This window comes from Tympanuchus pallidicinctus, unplaced genomic scaffold, assembly GCF_026119805.1.
Source record: "Tympanuchus pallidicinctus isolate F22 unplaced genomic scaffold, pur_lepc_1.0 scaffold18, whole genome shotgun sequence".
In the NCBI taxonomy this organism is placed as follows: Eukaryota; Metazoa; Chordata; class Aves; order Galliformes; family Phasianidae; genus Tympanuchus; species Tympanuchus pallidicinctus.
This window is the reverse complement of record NW_026294699.1, coordinates 3,430,525-3,449,840: the sequence shown is the minus strand read 5'-3', so window position 1 is coordinate 3,449,840 and position 19,316 is coordinate 3,430,525. Positions and strand designations below refer to the sequence as shown.

General features: G+C 43.2%; 1 protein-coding gene across 2 annotated transcripts in view; it reads left to right on the top strand.

The window, feature by feature from the left end:
• Nucleotides 1-12,540: 12,540 nt before the first annotated feature.
• GSG1L (GSG1 like) overlaps nucleotides 12,541-19,316 on the top strand; it is a 56,358-nt gene continuing 49,582 nt past the window's right edge. Inside the window, exon 1 of one of the 2 annotated variants that reach the window (XM_052679775.1) lies at nucleotides 12,541-13,315. In XM_052679775.1, the coding sequence (XP_052535735.1) occupies nucleotides 13,015-13,315 (301 nt within the window). In that variant the 5' untranslated portion in view covers nucleotides 12,541-13,014. The remainder of the gene's footprint in view (nucleotides 13,316-19,316) is intronic. The other variant, XM_052679774.1, reaches the window with a different exon arrangement.

The following is a 19,316-nucleotide window of genomic DNA, read 5'->3' as shown; positions in this document are numbered from 1 at the left end:
TCAGGTTATCACTAATTAATTGGGAAATGGTGAGGCACAAGCACACGTATAATAGCAGCTCCAGACAACTGCTGCAGCAAGTCCCTGCTGCTCGAGCTGAGCTGGGGGCTGCAGCAGGGAACAACAGCAGCTGGGTGATGTGGGGAGCTATGGGCAAGGAGGGAAGTCAGCACATAGCTGGTATGGGCTCTTTGTCAAATGTCTCCTCGAACAGCATTGCCCAGATCTGTCTTACAGTCAGGGACCTCGGTGGTTTGGTGAGCTCCCATGCTTCACATCTGTCCTGATTTTATTTCCATGGGTTTGGATAAGTTCAGTGTTTTAGTTTCTACAAGGGTGTTCACATAGAGGAAATTGTCCTGTTGCTTGTCCAGCCCACGGCTATTATTTGGAAAGCCTTAATATTCCCTCCTATCTCTTCCCTCTCCAACACTGTTGCATTACAGCTCTGTCAGCCACTGCTCAGGGAAACAGAAAAAAAGCAGGAAAAGGCTTTATTAATTTGAACAGGAATGGCTTTGGAAAATTATTTAAATGCATATTTTCCAGCAGCGTATTAAGCATAGTGAATGTGTTTCTTTCTCATTGCAATAGCAGATTTTATGACCTTCTTCACTGCCAATAAAGTGGTTTAACAGTTGCACAATAATGCCCAGGCAATTTTAAGAGTCACATCTGGAAGAAAAAGAAAATCTGACAGCAGAGAGACAGGAGGGAATTGTTTACGTGTTGCTGCCATCTTAGCAAGACAGTGCTCCATTTACATCAGGATATTCCTGTTTGTGTCTGTGGAGACATGAAACCAAATCCGAGATGCTGAAAGAGCCTGGAAAGTTTCCAGCTTTGAAGAACACGCTGCATTTTGCTACGCCTGAAAATTAGGGAGTAGAACAATAGCAATTATTTGCCATCCCTGCATGTAGAAACACAGTGGCACCACATTAGGGAGCTGCAGTCAGTCACTCCTTCCGTTCATTTCCACGCACTGAAAGAGTTAACGGTGCCTTAGCAGTCATGGCAACGGCTGCCTTTGATAACTGATTTTGCTCCCACGACCATAATGCCACATTTCAAAGACAGGATCAGACAAGTAATCGCAGCAAAAAGCCACAATGAACTTTGTTCATTTCCATTAGGGTGGTGGTAAGTGACTCCATTTCTTTCTAAATACAAATTTCTTTGTTACTTTCCTCATAAAGCGTCACACGGAAATAAAGTACGAACTTGCATCACCTTGTCACTGCATTTGATTCTTAAGCTGCCTATAACCTGTGGGATGCAATTCCTCAGCACAACCTTTCCCTGCAGACTCCCCAAGAGCAGAACAGAAGAAATGTCAGTAAGACCTTTTCTCAAAGAAAAACCACCCAGTCCGTGGAACACAGATCAGCATCAAGTGTTGATTACATGAACTTTTAAAAGGGTTACATGATATTACTCAATTGACAAGAAGGCAAGAAATTCAATTACCTGTTCCATAACACTAACACTGTTCCATAACTGGCTAGAATACAGTCTAATTTTTCCTTGCAGTATATTTCCTTAGAAGTACATTACTGCTGGCAATTTTTAAGGGCTGCTGACATTAATAAACAATCCAGCATTTCATTCTCCCCTTGAGATCTTTAATTTGATATACTGTCATTTTCTTTAAAAAAGAAAAAAAAAGAAACCAAGATCACTGCTTTTTCAGGACTATAAATTGATTTCAGTTTCTTGTGAAGGTGATATACTGCAAATGAAGTGCTACAAAGATCAAAAATATTAAAAGGTTGCACATAAAGATGTTTATTATTTAAAGACTTACGTAGAAAAGTCTATTGCTATCAGAACACAACTGCAGAAACAGAAAACAACCCAATTCAGACTTGTTATGGGTTTCTCAATAAACAGAACTATTAAAGTATTCAGAAATCTCTAAATTAAAGTATAAGTGGACTTAAAAGATGGCAAGGTTAAGTGAAATTGCCCAAATAAGTACTGCACATGTAGCTCTAATTTGGTTTCCTTCATTATATGGGCTGTAAGTCAGCTCTTGGCTTAGAAGCGGCTATTTCTGAGAGTGCGTGCTCCTGATTCACTGACCTACACGTACAGCTGAGGACGTGCTCCCACAGCACAGGCCAGCAGGTAGGCATCCTGCTCATCCTCACAAATGTTAGCCCCTGAGCAAAGTCTGACAGGGAGCTAGAATAAAGTGGAGGAATTAAGAACCTGACAGCTTCCCTGGCGCACCTGCACTTCACAGTGGTAAAAGCCAACTGTGTGCCAACCAGAGAGGTGCTGGGCTCACTCTAGAGCCTGCTGTGCCTCCCCCTGCTGCACATCCAACTGGTTGGTGTTTCCTTAGCGTGGAGCCAGGAGGAGAGTGACAGCTCACAGCTCTGTGAGGAGGCTGTGGGCAGCAGGGCCATCCCCCAGCAAGGCACAGACCCCTCTGACCTGTGCACTAGAAGAGAGAAAGAGGCTGTGACTGGGGCCAGACGCATGGAATAATCAATGGCAATGAATGAGGGTAGAACACGAACTCAAATATAGTTTCCTGCAGGAGGGAGAATGGTAATAAGCCTCATCACAGCTCTCACACAGCAGTCTGACCGCAGGAAATATAGGTACACCACATCAGAACTGGCTTTGGTCACAGGCCTGTGACCTACTGAATTCCACACGTTCTTAGCCTCCTTTATAAGCAAGCTGAAGCATTTTCCCTTGGGACACAAGCAGCATTTTTTTTTTTTTTTTTCCTCCAAACATCTCTACAATATCCTTTAATTCACTAGAAATCAGAATCAAGAGAACTAAGAGAACTGCCCTGACTGACCAGTTTGGGATGAACTTGCACATCATTCACTAGGGGTTTGCCTCAGGTCTGTGACACTGCTACCACCAGCCACCTCTAATTGCATGGCATCCTATCTGGACAAAAACAGTCTCAACACCCATAGCAGAAATAAAGACAAAAAAAAAAAAAAAAAATCAGATGTTGTGTTGACTTCAAGCAATGGTACCACAGGAAAATTAGGCAGTTCATTAAAAACAAAAGGTAAATCTTAACAAGTAGATTGAGGCCCTTTTAAAGACACAGACACTTAAAGAAAATGTATTCTACCTGTCAGAAGAGAAAACCTTAAGAACAGAAGAAACTTGGTATGGTGAAATAGCAAGGTCAGGGAAGATGATAGAAGCAACAAGGCGTCCTTCAGAAACCTGAAGTTATGTCCAAGTGAGGAAAAAAAAAAAAAAAAAAAAAATCACAGTTTCATTCTGATTAAAAGTAAACACGTAGTAAATCAAGACAAAAAGAATTTGAGATACAACTTCTTAAAAACATCTAAACTAATAATAAATCCTTTTCCAATTACATTAGAAACAGGATGCTTGCCAAGTAGTCTACAGGGCCAACAGATGGTGGTGTTACCACGCAGCTCTCAGAGGAGTTAGAGCAACAGAATCATAGACTATCCCAAATTGGAAGGGACCCATAAGGATCATAGAGTCCAAATCCTGGACCATCCAAAAATCAGATCATATGACTGAGATAGTTGTCTAGATACTTCTTTAACTCCAGCAAACACAGTGCCACGACTCCACGGGGAAACCATTCCATGCCCAGATCAACCACCCTCTCAGTAGAGGACCTTCCTACGATAAGAATTGAGAGAGGTCTCACAACAACATCAGCCAAGTCTGAGTATCCCGAAACAAATCCCATCAGGCTCCATGGACTTACACATGCCCAGGTGGAGCAGCAAATCCCACACAAGTTCGAACTGGCTGGAAGTTTCCCACAGTCACTGCCCTCTAACTCAGGGCACCTGGGGTCCCAGAGCCCATCGCTGGTGTTGAAGACAGAGCCAAAGAAGCCAAACATCTCTGCTTTGTCTATGCCTCTATTTGTAAGCTGACCATTCTCATCAACAGAAAACATTTTCCCTGGTCCTCCTGCTGAGAGCACATTTAATAGCAGACAAAGAAACTGGACCTTGTAGCAACTTAGTTTTTTGCTGTGAAGGATTTTATTAAGGTTTCTATGAGGAATCTGTATGCCTGAAAACACAAGATTACCTTTCACAAGTGGGCGTGCTTGGATTGTTTGTTCATTAGTAAGAAAATTAATAAATTACATAATCATAGTATTCAGTCTGGAGTTACAGCATGTGGGTGGGAGATTTGAGTACTAGCTGTGGTGCATGGCTCTTCATGTGATCCCAGGAGAATTTAGGCTGTGACAAAGCTCAGAAGGTCTTCAATCCAACCTCATAGCAGGGCCAACTGCTGTCAGCACAAGCTGCTCAGGGCTTTATTCATTCTGGGCTTAGAAATCTCCAGAAATACAGACTGCAAAACCTTTCTCAGCAACATGCTCACCTTCATGCCCCCTCAGTGAAAAAAAGTGATTCCTTAGATCTGGGCAGAAACTCCCTTGCATTATTTTGGCCATAATACTAAACTTATCAAGGCCCACTAGTTTCACTATGGGATAGCTATATTTACTTAACTCCACGTTAGCAGGGAGCTTAGGGTTGGATTAGGTGGCCTCCAGAGACCCATTCCAATTAAAAATCTTCTGCAATTCACTTCTGGCAGAGCTAATTTAATGGAATGCTCTTATGTCTATATCAAATTATGCAGCCTGCTTTGTTTTATGGGAATTATATTAACAAATGGAGAATAATAGACTTCAGTGAAACCTGAACAATGCAGAGCCTCCTAGTAGAGCACACTGTGGAGAAGTGGGGATCTCTTCAAGGATGCACGTGCCTTAGAGGCCAAGCAGACAGGCAGCCTGTACCCTGCTTCAGGCATTCCAGGAAACAGAACAGAAAGGAATTTTCCTGATACAAACCCCAGTGGAGGAAGAGGTTAGAAAGAACTTGTTTGGAATCAACTGTAAGCCCGCAGATTCTACCCCAGGATCCCAAGCTGTACACACAGTTCTGCTATTGCTGAGATTTTTCCCTCCCCTGCAAGCTTCACTCTGTTCAAGTTCCCAGAAGATTTAATGCGTTTTCCTTTTGAACAATTGCTCTTTCATTTTGCACCCCTGCTGAGGTCAGTGTTCACATAGCCCTACGAAAGCAGCCTTTGATACAAACTAGCTTAATCTCTATAGCTTTCCGTCATATTGTGGTCTTCAGTCCTACCTCCTGCTTTTTAGACATATAACCTCTACCTGCTGTGCTTTCATTCTTTTAAATAGCATCCTGTTTGTCCTCCAGGTTGCTCTTGTATCTCATCCCTCCTGCTGCTGTCCAGACAGGTGGATAGCTAACGTTTTTTCCTCTCTTTGCCAAGTTCTGGTCCTGACTCTCTCTCCTGCCACCTGGTACTTCTTTATTGTTAATTTCCACATTGTTCTCATCATATCACTGAGTTTGATGCTACTTCCAATATAGTACCAAACTAAACCATCTTAGCATATGTCTCTCACCATCACTGTATGTTATGTTGGAATAGTCTTACCCAAGCCTTCTCAGCTTCCCATACTCATATAATTTGGCATTTTCATAGCCGCTACTGCACAGGCATTTGCTTTCCTTCCAAAGCACTGTGATATATTGTTGTCTGCCAGGCACAAGCTTTCTGTGCATCAGTCTGTCATCCTCCCATTGACCTATTCCCTTCCACTTGGAACAGTTATGCAACTATATCACTGTTCCACAAAGTCTTGTCTTTCTCTCTGTTTTGCATTTACTACCAGTCTCTTGGTTTTTCCTGTTGTTTCTTTACCTTCCTCTGTCTTCCCAGAGGGAAAGACTTGTGCTCAAATTGAGATTTGGCACTGAAAAATTTAAAATCTGCTTGCCATACGAATAAGTTTGTTACGTTCTACAGCTCTCCTCTCAGTTTAAACCACATGCAGTATTTTGCAAAAACCAGCTTCAGCTTCTACATCCAATCTGACCATCCTGCCTTCCTGTGGCTGCCAAGCTTGGCACTTAGCTTCAGGATAACTCCCCAGCTCCCAGTTCTCTCTGAACCAGCACGACTACTTGAGATCGTGACCACAGCCTCAGGGCTCTCAATCCATTGGTTTGGAATAGTCCTTATGTTCCACCAGAATCATGAGCCAGTAGTGACTTAGTGTTGTATCATATGAAGGATATGCCTAAATCACACCAAAGTCAAAACAAGAACCTGATTTTAGTCACAAACACTTTCTGCCAGCCATTTTCTTTCACCTCAAGAGCTTATAGAACAAAGTTGGTTTGCACACCTCCATGGCTTCATTACAGCTGCACGTTCATAATCCCATTTCCCCCATCAACAGAAGCACAGTAGCACAATAAGTAGCTAGGAAGATGCATATGCTACAGCATAATCCCTTCTTTACAGTGCACAGTAACAAGCAGCAGTTAAGTACCACTGATATATTTCAGGTACAAATCTTGTTCAAAGAAGTTTGTCCTTTTAAAATCTCATTGCCAAATCACATCCTACCACTGGTCTTACAAATGCTAAAATTGCTTCTGATAAATTGCTTCTGATAAGTTCTTTGTGATAAAGAGATCAGGCAAAGCATCATCAGAAATATCAATAAACATACATAGGAAAAGTCAACTCACCAACCAGCAATGAGAGTCTTTCCAGCTGCAGAAAAAACCTTCCCAGCAAACAGCCTTCACTCAGAAAACATTCTGAGTGTAGAGGTTTTGGAGGCTAGCCCTTAAAAGGGCCCAGGGAAGGGTGACCCTTCCCCTCACATGGGAAGCACTGGTGAACTGATTACACCTGTGCTCCCTGGGCCAGCCACCCTCCTCATCAGGTGCTCAATCATCAGTTCAGGCCATGACCTAACAGCTCCCCTGCATCTACCAATCACGGTGTTGGCATATGGAGGAATCCTAGCTATTGCAGTAAAATACAAGGACGTATGATTAAACAACATTGTTGTTCTTCCCACAAATGCTACCAAATGTACGTGCCAGACAGAATCAGAAAGCGACATCATTTAAACTTTCTAGCTTCTGTCCATAAAAATATATTGATAAATAAAATTTAAAAAAAATGTACCTGGAACAAGAAAGGGAAGATGGTTCCTGACAGGAGTTAAAATGCTATTTCATAGTTTGAGCCAAAGTACTTATTTTGAGGAAGAAGTCAAATTCTCATTAAATCCATCTCAGATTTAATTGTTTAGCTACAAGGACTAGCATGCAACATTTATAAGATCTATTCAATTTCAAAAGACTACTGAGCTATTGTAGTGAGTGTATGGAGGCAGGCTGAGGGAGCTGGGGGTGTTCAGCCTGGGGAAGAGAAGGCTCCAGGGAGACCTCACTGCAGCCTTCCAGTACTTGAAGGGAGCTTATGAGCAGGAGGAGAGAACCAACATTTTACATGGTCTGCTAGTGGCAGGACAAGGGAGGATTGCTTTCAACTAAAAGAGGGGAGATTTAGGTGAGTTGTTAGGAAGAAATTTTTCACCCAAGAGAGAAGTGAGGTGCTGAAGCCCATTTCTGGAGGCATTCATGGCCAGGATGGTTGGGATCTTGAGCAGCCTGATCTAGAGGCTGGCAACCCTGCCAACGGCAGGCTGTTGGAACCATCTTTAAGATGCCCTCCAACCAAAGCCATTCTATGATTCAATGGTACTTAGTGCTTTAGGCACTTCCAAAGACACAGGGGGTATGAACTTTTTATGAATTTGGAAATCAGATGTCTAGGTTTTGAAAGAGCATATTTGTGCAGTGGCCCTTTGATCAAGTTTGTCAGCATTGCTACATTTGTTGTGAGACCTTTTGTTTTGGGGCAACTGTTTTGTGAGGCCAAGGAGTCTATGAGTATTGTAAGGCTTAAAACGTGCCAATAAGGCCTGGATGTGCAAGAATGCTTCTTTAATTTTAGCAGTGAAGAACATGAATCCTGCTTTAAGAGTCCCACTTAAGTGAACTGTAACTTCTTGTAATAATGTAAAGTGTCTGAGCAAAGTTTGCATTGGAAAAGTTACAAAAATTAGTGAAACGTTTATCTTACCCAACCTAACTGCCAGCATCCTGGTTGTGAGGAAACAATGCTTGTAATTCAAACACAGAAGAATTTATAATTCAGGGTCAGAAATGGATACCAAAGTCTCTTGCAGCACGTTAAAGAATGAAAGATGTAGCTGGGAAGCAAGCATGCTTTATGTTGGAAATATTTCTTCTGAGAATGAAGAAAGGCTTCCTTCTTACCCAGAAAGTATGAGATCAGAATATCTATAAAGTAATTTAACAAAAGGTGCAACACAAGAAATGGAGGGATATAAAATTACTCTGTGTGATATAGAGCAGGAGTGCATCTTTGCACTGGACTGTTTTGGAGGATTTCACCCTGGTCACAGCTCCAACCCAAACCCAGCCACGTCCAGTCCCTTTTTATGAAGCAACTGTTGGCATCAACTTTCAACTCTACTCTATGCCATAACAAAAGCACTTGGAACAGATAATCACTACAGCTGCATTGACACTACTCTGTTGTAGCTCTGCTTGTGCCACCTGCAAAACCACAACCTGAGGCTGCCCAGCCTGTTTTCTGCCAAACTGCTCAGTAATGTGAAAGCTGCTTGCTCTGGGGAATACAGAAGCTTCAGCCCTCCTATTTCCAGCATGCTCCTACGTGGTGTCTGGCTGCCCTGGCTTTGGGACAGATGCTGGTAAACCTGTCCTGTTCAACCAAATGCAGCATGATTTGCATTGCTATGTCATTGCGTGCTGATGTCTTTGTGCATAGTCTACCTCTTCTAAGCCTGAAACACAAGCAGAAGCACATTATGAAATGGCAAAGTGGATGTGCTGCCATGCAAACACATCATCCTCCAATGAAAGAGGATAGGAAGTATCATCTACTCTCTGACCTGAAGGAGATCTCTGGGGAAAACGGTGCCAAGACATTCCATATGATAACAGTCCTCTTCTCACTGAGGACTCCTTTTTTTCAGGAGAAAGAGTGCCTTTAGATCCAGATTTAGAGTGGCACCTGGTATCCAAGAAAGGATGAGCTACAGTCAAAGCTGGTTAAAACATCCAAAGTGGCTACTCTGAAACTGGTACTTAGGTGTGTCTTGTCTGCCAACCAGTGACACTGGATCAAGGTAATTGCAGTTGGAAAGCAATTAAAAGCAAACCTGTTGCTGTTTGTTTTTTTATGAGACCTTTCCGTCGAGACTACTGAAAGTCTTTGCTACAGTACTGTCAGAAATGATTTTTACCTGGTCAGATCAGTTTTATCGTCGTAAAATTCCTGAGCAGCCTTATTGGGCTTGACTCAGTGCCCCAAAGTGCATGAGAGACACATCCTAAGTGAAAAGTCAAAAGTCAAACTGAAGATTAAGATTACACTTTTTGCCACATCAAAAGAGCAGGAAAAAGATGAGTTATGTTGATATCTGTGCTAAAGGAAGAAAAGAATTTGACACAGAGGAAAGGAGATCAGCCACTAACTGGGCTCCATCCCAGGGTGGAAAGAGAAACTGAGAAGCCCAGTCCAGTGACTGCTGAAAAAGACATTTACAAACACATGGGAAAGCTCAGAAGGACAGACTTGTAAGAAATGAGAATTTGATGAAAAGCTATAGCTTTTTTAAACTTTTGATTTAAAAACTGCATATAATCCCATGCAGCTGACACTGCTGGTCAACTAAACAACTAAACTAAGCACACCAAGCCTGCCCCCTTCATTAGGGCACCCAAAAGTCCTCTCATTTTATTGAACATTTCTTTTGCTTTCAGCTAGTGAAAAACACACCCTCACTGAAAGATTTCCTTTGAAAACACTATAATTAATTTAAATTTTCTCTGCAAAATTATTTTTTGTGCTCAAGAAAATACTAAGCAATAATAATTTGCACTGATTCTGTAGGAAATAGTAAAGCAAAAGGAGGATATCCATAACTCACAAAGGTGGTTTTTTTACATCTGATAAAAGCTATTGCTTTTAAAGTTCTTGTAGCCACAATATGAAAACTACTTCTCCATAGCATTCAAACCCTTCTGCTTTACTAGGCAAGATAATACCACATAAATACAATTTAATCCAGGCATCTGAACTGCTTTCTGTAACATATGTATGACCTTTCCATTTTTACACACACCAGATCTGATAAACAGAGATTATATAAAGAGGAATCATTTGAGCTTTACCACACGAGTATAGCAGAGATTGTTTTCCCCTTTTTTAGGTGATCCTAACATCCTGTGGAGTCTAACAGTGAGAAACTGACTTCTGACTTCCGTTAGGAAAAAGAAAAATCATGCTAGAAGCCCTGACTTTGAGCATGCTTTACTTTGTGCTGAATACTTTAAATTCTCAAGGCTTTAAAAGCTCTCTATCACAGATCACAAAAGAAACCAAACCTCTTCTTTATTTTGCTTTCCTTTTTTCTTCATGTTGCCACTATGTTTGTTCTCAACACACCTGTCAGTCCAAAAAACAAGAATAAAGATAAGGACAGAAACAGAAATATCTGTTAGAATTAGGAGTAAAAACAAAATCTTAAAAGCATTCAGAACAAAGTTACCACAATAAACCAAACTCTTCGACGCCCAGCTCCCTGGGAAAAGAAATAGCATCCAAAAGTTGGTGCTGGGATTAGAAAACACAAGTGATAGAGCAGCAGACAGAGGAGATTGGTGAGAAAAGGTCTGTAAAGATGTGTGTTCACACTTGGAAAAGTGTGATGAGTCAGTCTTCCACTACTTGGAAGATAATCCTGCAGAGCACTAGCGATCCCATGAAGGTGTGCTGTTAAAGTTTCAAGTACGCTGTCTATTTCGCTAAGCAGCTGGCATGCCTCAGAACACAGAAACATCTAAATCCATTGCTAAAGGAAATGCCCTGCAATATAAAAATAACTGAAGTGATAATCCTGTGGTCATTTAATAACCATCACTTGTATTTCTTACACGCAGTTGAAACCAATAATGTTGATTATTTGGCTTTGCGATGACGATCTCAAAGGGCTGGAGGGGCACAGTGCAATTATCATAAATCACACAACTGTTAAGGTTGGAAAAGACCACTAAGACCAACCCCAGCCCACCACGTCCCTCAGTGCCACACACTTATCCTCTTCTTGAACACCTCCAGGGACGATGACTCCACCACCACCCTGGGCACAACTTAAGGCTATCACCTCTCACCCTACCAGTGACCCAGGAGCACAGACCAACCCCCACCTCACCACAGCCTCCTTTCAGGAGTTGCAGGGAGCAATAAGGTCTTTGCTGAGCCCCCTGCAGACCGAACAGTCCCATTCCCTCAGCTTCTCCCCATCACATTTGTGCTTCAGGCCCCTCACAGCTCCAGTGCCCGTCTGTGGACACACTCCAGGGCCTCAATGTCTTTCTTGCAGTCAAGGGCCCAAAATTATTGCTGCGCAGAAGCATTCCCCCACCACAGGCCACTGACAAAAAAATCTGATGCTGAGGAGGCAGTTGTAGATGACGAGATGGCAAGAGAGGGCAAAGTGAAGTCCGCGAAGGCAGGGAATTATCTGCTCTACCAAGCATTACCTTTGCAGATTTGATGTTGTAACTGTTCTCACAGAGCAGCATCTCTTAAGGACTTCCTAAATTATTTTTAAAGGAACAAGGCTACAGCCAGGTGACTCTGTATAAATAGTGGAAAACCTCACAGATAATTGGAAGCAGGCGTGTAGGCCAGACATTGGCAAGGAGCACAACGGATTCCCACAGCTGCCTGTGAGGGAGGCAGGGCTGGGGCCCTTCATTCTGCTGCGGTGCTTACCAAGGAGAAGCTCCACCAGCAATTCCTTTCTTGGAGGAGCTGGAGAAGTACAGCCGTATTCCCTCGCTGTGGGCAGTGAGGCACGGAGTGAGTTTTTACGTTGGCCAGCGTGTTGATTTAGCAGAGCACAGGGTGAAAGCCCCTCTGCTACTGTGAGCCTGTGCGGCTGTTTCCAGGGCTCGCTTTGCTCCCTCTGCTCAGACCGCTCTGAGGGGCTGTGGGTGGCCCCAGGGTCCTTGCAGGGTGGAAGGAATAAACGGTCACTCAGTCCAAAGCCCAGCAAGCAAATGCAACTTACCACAGAAAACTGTGCTCATCTGTGAAGTACGCAACCACTGTGTGACAAACATTGCCAGTGCTCAGGTACGCGGTCTGTACCCTGCACACACAGCAGCTCCGCATACAGACCGTGCTGTCAGCACTATCCCTCGCAGCACACCACCCAGCAGTGCCCTACAGACCCACTTCACTAGGTATTGTGACAGACATCAGTTCCACTTATTACAGACCTTAAAATTTGAATTCCTCTGGGGCTTTGCCGACCTCCAGAGCAAACCCTTGCAGACAGAGAACTACATTGCTGTAGCGATAGCAAAACCAGCCCTTCGGTTTGCTCCTCGTGAGCTTAGAATAGAAAAGCTGAAGCATTATTCCATCCCTCCTTCTCCTGGTCACATCCCTGACCGCTGGTACGAGACCAACGCATTTCGCAGCCACACTGATCCCTTCGGGGAGGAAGGTGTGACTCTGCCCCAGTCCCGCTCAGCCGTCAGCATGATGCAGGCGCCTCCGAGGGCTGCTCAGGAGCGCGGTGGCACAGCAGCTGTCCCCGTCGCCCGGCTCCTGCCGAGCCTCCCCTGTCTCTCCGTGCTGGGAGAGAACAGCGAGTCCTGCAGCCTGCAGGTGTCTCCCAGCAGAGGAAGCTGCAGAGCCCCTGGGGATCATGTGTGGTACCCGAGCAGATGTTGACTTGCTCTTGGTGCTCTTGGTGAGACAGACCCTCTCTGATCCTCTCACCGCCTGCAAGAGGACGGCCGCACTCCCGCGCCTGCAGCTGCTCCTTTAACATACAAAGGCAGGATTTCAAGTGAAGAGAAGAATGGGAGTCTGGCTGCAGCGTTTCCTTCACTGCTACAACAGCAGATTGGAAGAAGCTGAGAGTTTTGGTGCCTGGAAAACTGGATTCTGAATCGTGAGAGGCTTTGAAACACCACCCCCGCCCCCCAAATAAAACAAAAACCTTTGACTTCTTCTCTCAGCAGGAGGGGGAGGGAGGGCGGATTTACCATGAAGACAAATCGAAGATGCAGAGCCCTGCTAGCAGTGAGTCTGAATCTGATGGCTCTCCTCTTCTCTACAACAGCTTTTATCACGACCCACTGGTGTGAGGGCACGCAGAGGGTCCCCAAGCCGAGCTGTGGGAAAGAGAAGAAGACAAACTGCCTCAACTACAGTGGGAATGAGACTGCCAATGAGACAAACCAGAATGTGGTTCATTACAGCTGGGAGACGGGAGATGACCGCTTCCTTTTCAGGTATTTCCACACTGGGATCTGGTACTCCTGTGAGGAAAATATCAATGCTGCTGGTAAGTGTAAAACAACTTCCTTCCAGCTTGTGTTGTTTTGTGTTTGGCTCAGCGTAATGAACACACAGACAGGCTGTTCTGTGCTGTAGCTAACGCGGATTTGCCCTGCAGAGAGAGGCAGAATTTTAACAGTTGTTCGTTGAAACACAACCTGTTCCCAACGAGAGCAGAAATTTGCTTGTTTACCTGCTGGCTGATGCAGGGTCTGTGCTCTGAAGGCAGCCGAACCCCGGCTAAGCGCTGTGTGCTACCCCTCAGCGGGCACTGCAGCTGGGCACTGCTCGGCGCTTCGCCTCCCAGAGCTGCTCCATGCAGCGCACAAAAGGCACTGGCTGTTAGTTGTTATGGAGATTCTGACATTTACCCTATCGGATTGCGATTGCCCCCTAAATAACCCAAAGGGCAGTGGTGTGAATGACGGGAAAAGCGCAGCGCTCACGATTTTTATCAGGCTGTAGCCTAGAGTTCCTCTTTTCTAAGTAAATGAGCACTCAAATGCTTTCTGGTGGCTAGATTATACATGGTATATACTGGAGTAGAGAAAAGGTAGTTAAAGGGCAGAACTGAGCACAGGAAAGCTCATTTCTGTTCCCTGCTCAGCCATTTACTTACTGAGGACCACTAGAGAAGACTGCTTCAGTTTATCAGTGAATTCATTTCCTTCTGTACCCTGGAATTTACCAACAAATAAAACAACGGAGGATGGATGGAAGGCAGACCTGCTTCCAGAGTTGTCAAACAGAGCTCACATCCCAACTCGGATGTGAAAGAGCTGTCCTGCCATTGCCAACGAGTGAATCAAGGGCTGCTCAGCACTGTGGGCAGAGGAGGACAGCTGATCATCCTGTGTGTTGTGTCTCCTAGGACACCACCCCCCTGGTAGGGAGAAGTTCACAGAATTTGTTTAACTACCCTGTGTGCATGTGCTATAAAGTGGGACAAACTTAGTGAACAGCTCATAGTCCATTCCTAGGTGGGGTGCACACTCACTGGTAATTTGGGGGATGGTGCTTCAAGTTGGTCGTTACAACTCAATTTGATGTAAGAAAAAGAAGCTGATGAACTCTAGCCTTCGGAATGACAACAAGTGGCCCCATGCACCAAAGTAACACTCCTGACATTAGAGGAGAGGGAAGTAGAAAAAGGAATACTTATTGATTTGGAAATAAACTCAGGCCACAGCAGACTAAGTGAGTAGTTTAAGGCCCTCCAACACTATAAGCATCTTATTTGGGATTGGCATAAACGTGCCTGAAGATTTCTTGCATATATTGCAAGCTTTCCAAGCCAAGCTTTATGTTTAGCATAACTTATGACTGTGTGGCTCTAATCTGAAACCTGAATTATCAAAGAGAAATATGGTGATCAGTTCTGTGCTGAGTAAACAAAGCCATGCTGTAGTGTTTTCAGGAGGTGGCTGAAAGCCAGCTTTAGAAAGTTGTGGTGAAAGCAGGAGAGAGGGTTGTTACTCCTCTCCAGCATGTCACCATAGCAGCCTCATCATATGTGTTTTATCTTAGAACACTAACTTGGTGAAAAGAACTTTTCAATCAGCAGATAAGGAGCAGCCAACCTTTAGAATCCCACCAGGTATAAGGTTATAGTGGCTCAGACAGACAGTTGCTTTGTTTGGGTTTTACAATAGATTTTCTGATAAGGACAGGAATGGTGTAATGAACACAGATCTGAATTTGGCTAATGACAGTGTCAACACATGAAAGGTCTTCATCCAGACTTAGTGGTTTGTGAGCACATGGTCTTGGCCTGTGGTCATTGCTTATACATGCAGCCCCTCTGCTCAATGCATCTGCAATTCATAGGCTTATTGCACTGCTTACAGTACATTTATTGACCACAATTATCTAAGTATTGCAAGTCATATGGTCACCATGTCATTAATAAACACCCTAGGATGCCAGGAGAATGCCAAGAATATACCACTTAGCATACAGAAAGTAGAGTATTAAATCCATCAAAACCAGTACCTAAAAGGCACCGCATACTTTTTTTGAAGCTTAACAAATACAATACTGAAAATGACCGTATAGGAAATTTATCAGCCCCTAATCATCTTTGAGGTCCTTTACTGGACTGTCTCTGAAAGATCCCTGACTTTCTTGAACTGAAGAACCTAGGACACAGTGCTCCAATATGGCCTCACCGAGGCAGAGTAGAGGGGGAGGATCGCCTCCCTTGATCTGCTGGCCACGCTTTGTAATGCACCCTAGGATATCATTGGCCTTCTTGGACACAAGAGCACACTGTTGACTCATGGTCAACCTGCTGTCCACCAGTAAACCCAAGTCCTTCTCTGCAGAGCTCCTCTCCAGCAGAACTCTCTCAGCCCCTAACCTATACTAATGCACGAGGTTATTCCTCCCCAGGTGTAGGATTCTGTACTTGCCTGTGTTTAACATCAGAAAGTTCATCTCCACTCAGTTCTCCATCCAATCATGGGTCTTTCTGAATGGCGAGATGTCCAAGATTCTCACACAATCCGCATACTGAATGCATAATTACCAGCATTCAGCCATTTCAGTTAGCCAAAGTGCTGTTCCTAACAGTTCTTGTAAACCTACTGTGCTGCTAACAATGTTATCCAGTGTTTTGGAGACCCCTTGCCCTGGGTCTCAATACCACATACTCCATACACAAAACACTGTTCTAAAGAACCCATACAGGACATTCTCATAAACATAGTGCTTGCTTAACAGTCTTCTTTTAGCCCATACCTGATGTCATCAACAGCCGTCATCTAGGCAGAGTCCTTTCAGTAACCACTCCATAACTTTACACTAGTCAGCATATAGTACGTATGACCAGTACATATGGCCACAGACAACAGGGAGCCCCATTCCTACAGTTCCTGACCTTTCCCTCAACACTCACTGCAGATGTCTGAATGAATCTCACCGGCAGTGCCAGTAATTGTTGTCTGTGTTGTTGTGATGCTGTCAAAACAAAAATGTTTTGAGTTTCGTTCCACTGCTTATTTTAAATATCTGCTGAAATCTCAGGTGTAGGGGTACAAAGACACACCATGCACTGTATGGAGACCAGCAAAGTGAGCCCTCCTCTTGTTCCAAGATTTCACTAACATCTCTAACAGATGTTGAATGTTGTGATTATTTCTGAAATATTTGGTGCATCTGAAATTTATTTTTATCCAGCGTGCCTAGGTCTGCTAAAGAATCTGAAAAATATTTTGCATCTGAGAAATAAAATTTTGAATTCCCCCTGGGAAAAGAGGCACTAGAACATATACATTCCTTCTGTAGTTGAATCCTGTAACTAGTTAGCACAGCTTCTGACTCAAAGGTATGCTGAATTCCAACCTGCTTGAAGGAGGATGGAGGCTCTTTTTTCCAGAGTAGTTTCAATGCTTTGGATACCAAACAGGTGAAGGAACCAACCATAAGAGCAATACATCTCACTTCCCAGAGAGCATGAATCTAAAGCGTACTTTATGAGCTCTGTAGCTCATGCTGGTCACAAGTCCTGTTCTGCACTTAGGCACAGCACAAAGTGCTTGCTGCCTCGTTCCAGGTTGTGAATTTCTTGGCTATAGCCAGGTGACTCAGAGCAGAGCTGCCTGTCTCTTTTTGAGTATGACCTTGCATGCATATCTTATTTCATACCTGCTGTCTAAGTCTGTGCTTGGTCCACTACTGGATATGTCACAAGATACTAAACTACTGATATGCTAACAGCATCAGAGATGGAAAAGATCCAGCAGTAAACTGATTGGTGGATTTTCTGACTCAAGAATATAATATTAAAAAAACAATCAACACATGAAGTAGGTAAGGCAGCCTACCTTGTCCTTTTGCAGAACTGGGCAGTGATAAAATCTTCGCCATTTTTGCACATTAAAGCATTTATTTGATTTTAATAGAAACAAACCATAACTCAGGTCTTGTTTAAGTGGCTAATGAGCAGGCAGTATTGGTAATCAGATCTGCATTTCAGAGAGAAAAGCAGCTTTGTATAGATGCACTGTAAGAGTACTGCCCCTTCCAATAAAAAAAAAAAAGAGCTTTTTCATGTTGCTCACCACTGTCCACAGAAGCCAGATAAATAAGAAAACTGTACATCTAGGCTCGTTTTGCATTATTGGAATTCTATTTTGAAAGCAAGGTATCTCTATATTCTCTGTGCCACCACGTATTCATTAGCACTCTTCAAGGAGTAAATCATCGAATGGCTTGGGATCACCTAATTTTAACCCCACTGCCACGAATAGAGTTGCTTGTGTCTATAAGACATGAGATCAGGCTGTCTGGGACCCCATCCAGCCTAGCCTTGAACACCTCCAGCGCTGGAGCATGGGAGAGTAGAACTTACCTGATATGCAAAGATGCACCAAAGGACCACAAATATAGGCACTAAAAGCACATCTGCAGAAGGAGCCAGAGAACTAGAGAGGTGCATCCTGCAGTATTGAACAAATCTCTAGCATATGAAGACAAAAGCTTCATTATATTACTATATATATATTTTTGCAGTATGAAGTATAGAAACAGCACTGCTTCACCCTTCTCCAACAACGTGATAATAAGAACATGTGACTCACCATAGGCAGCTGTCCAGGGAGAGGGACAGGGCAGAAGCACCTGTGGAATAAATAATTAACAAGCAAGAGGAATTGGGAAATCTTATTGCATTATGAAAAATGTAATATAATTGGCATAACTGAAACCTGGTGGGTTTATTCACAACTGGAACGTAAAAATTGCTAGTTACAAATTGCTTAGGAAGGAAAGAGAGGGTAAAAGAAATTGAGGAGGTTTAGCTTTGTATTAAAGAGATCATTTCCAGCGATAGAGGAACTGAACTCAGGGGGCACAGATAGTTTCCATCCGAGAATGCTGAAATAATTGGCACATGAAAATGCAGTTTTGGTAACAAGAGTCTTTCATGAATCTTCACATTTCTGTATTCTGAGAGTAAGATGGGTAAAAATAATAGAGTCCGCTTGACCCAGGAACATTAGGACAGGTTTTAGTGAAAGCAGTCAGTATAGGGCAACAACTGGATACTATCAAAGGTAGAGCTTTATCAAAGGTAGAACTAGACAAGAGTAATGCATTAGACCAAGTCTCTGTGTATTGTCACAAAGCATCTGATGGAATGTCCCACTGAAAATTCTTCACAGAACTGCAGACTGCAGAGGGAATGGTAACAGCAGGTTGCTAGGTATCCACATATTTCCACAGTGAGCCAGAGCCTCTTCGAACTGGAAAAAAGCAACAAAGCACAGAGAACTGTGACAATGACATTGATGGGGAATGACAGGGTTCAAACAAAAAATATCGTTGACTTCTTCTACAATTTAAGAACAAGAGGCATAACAGATAAATAGAAATATTTCCTCCTAAAGAGTTCCGTGCCATAGAATGAAATGAAGGTGAAAACTGAGGACTGCATGTATCCAGGAAGGAAATATCCATCACTGACACAATGATTTGAGAGCAGCCTCTGACCAGGAAGTCCCCAGACTAATGATGCAGTACTGATATCACAGGAGCAGAATCACTCTACTGCATACACACGTCTTCCCTAAATATCAGTTATTTATGATGATACAAAGATAATGAAGTAGGTAGAAATTTTGCTGGAAACTGGTGCTGATTTTACATTACATTATTTATTATTATTGGGATAAATGGAGAGGCTGCAAGCTGATTAAAGAACAGTCTTACAATGAGACTGAGGCAATTAATATAAAAAGAGTAAAGAACACAGTGGAGATCAGATATATCCAGCAGTCCTCAGGTTTGGTCTTGGGACTGATTTGATTATAGCTGAGATTAGCAATCTACAAAAAGAGAACCAGAGAAACAATTCACATTATCCAGTTTCTTTAAATAAAATTAAAATTAAAAAAAAAAGAAATCAAAACCAATGCAAAACCCACAGCAAACCAGTGGACATTGAGAAAGCAGATGTATGTGCCTCTACTGATCAACATCATCATTACAGTCAGTAGAGAGTAATGAAT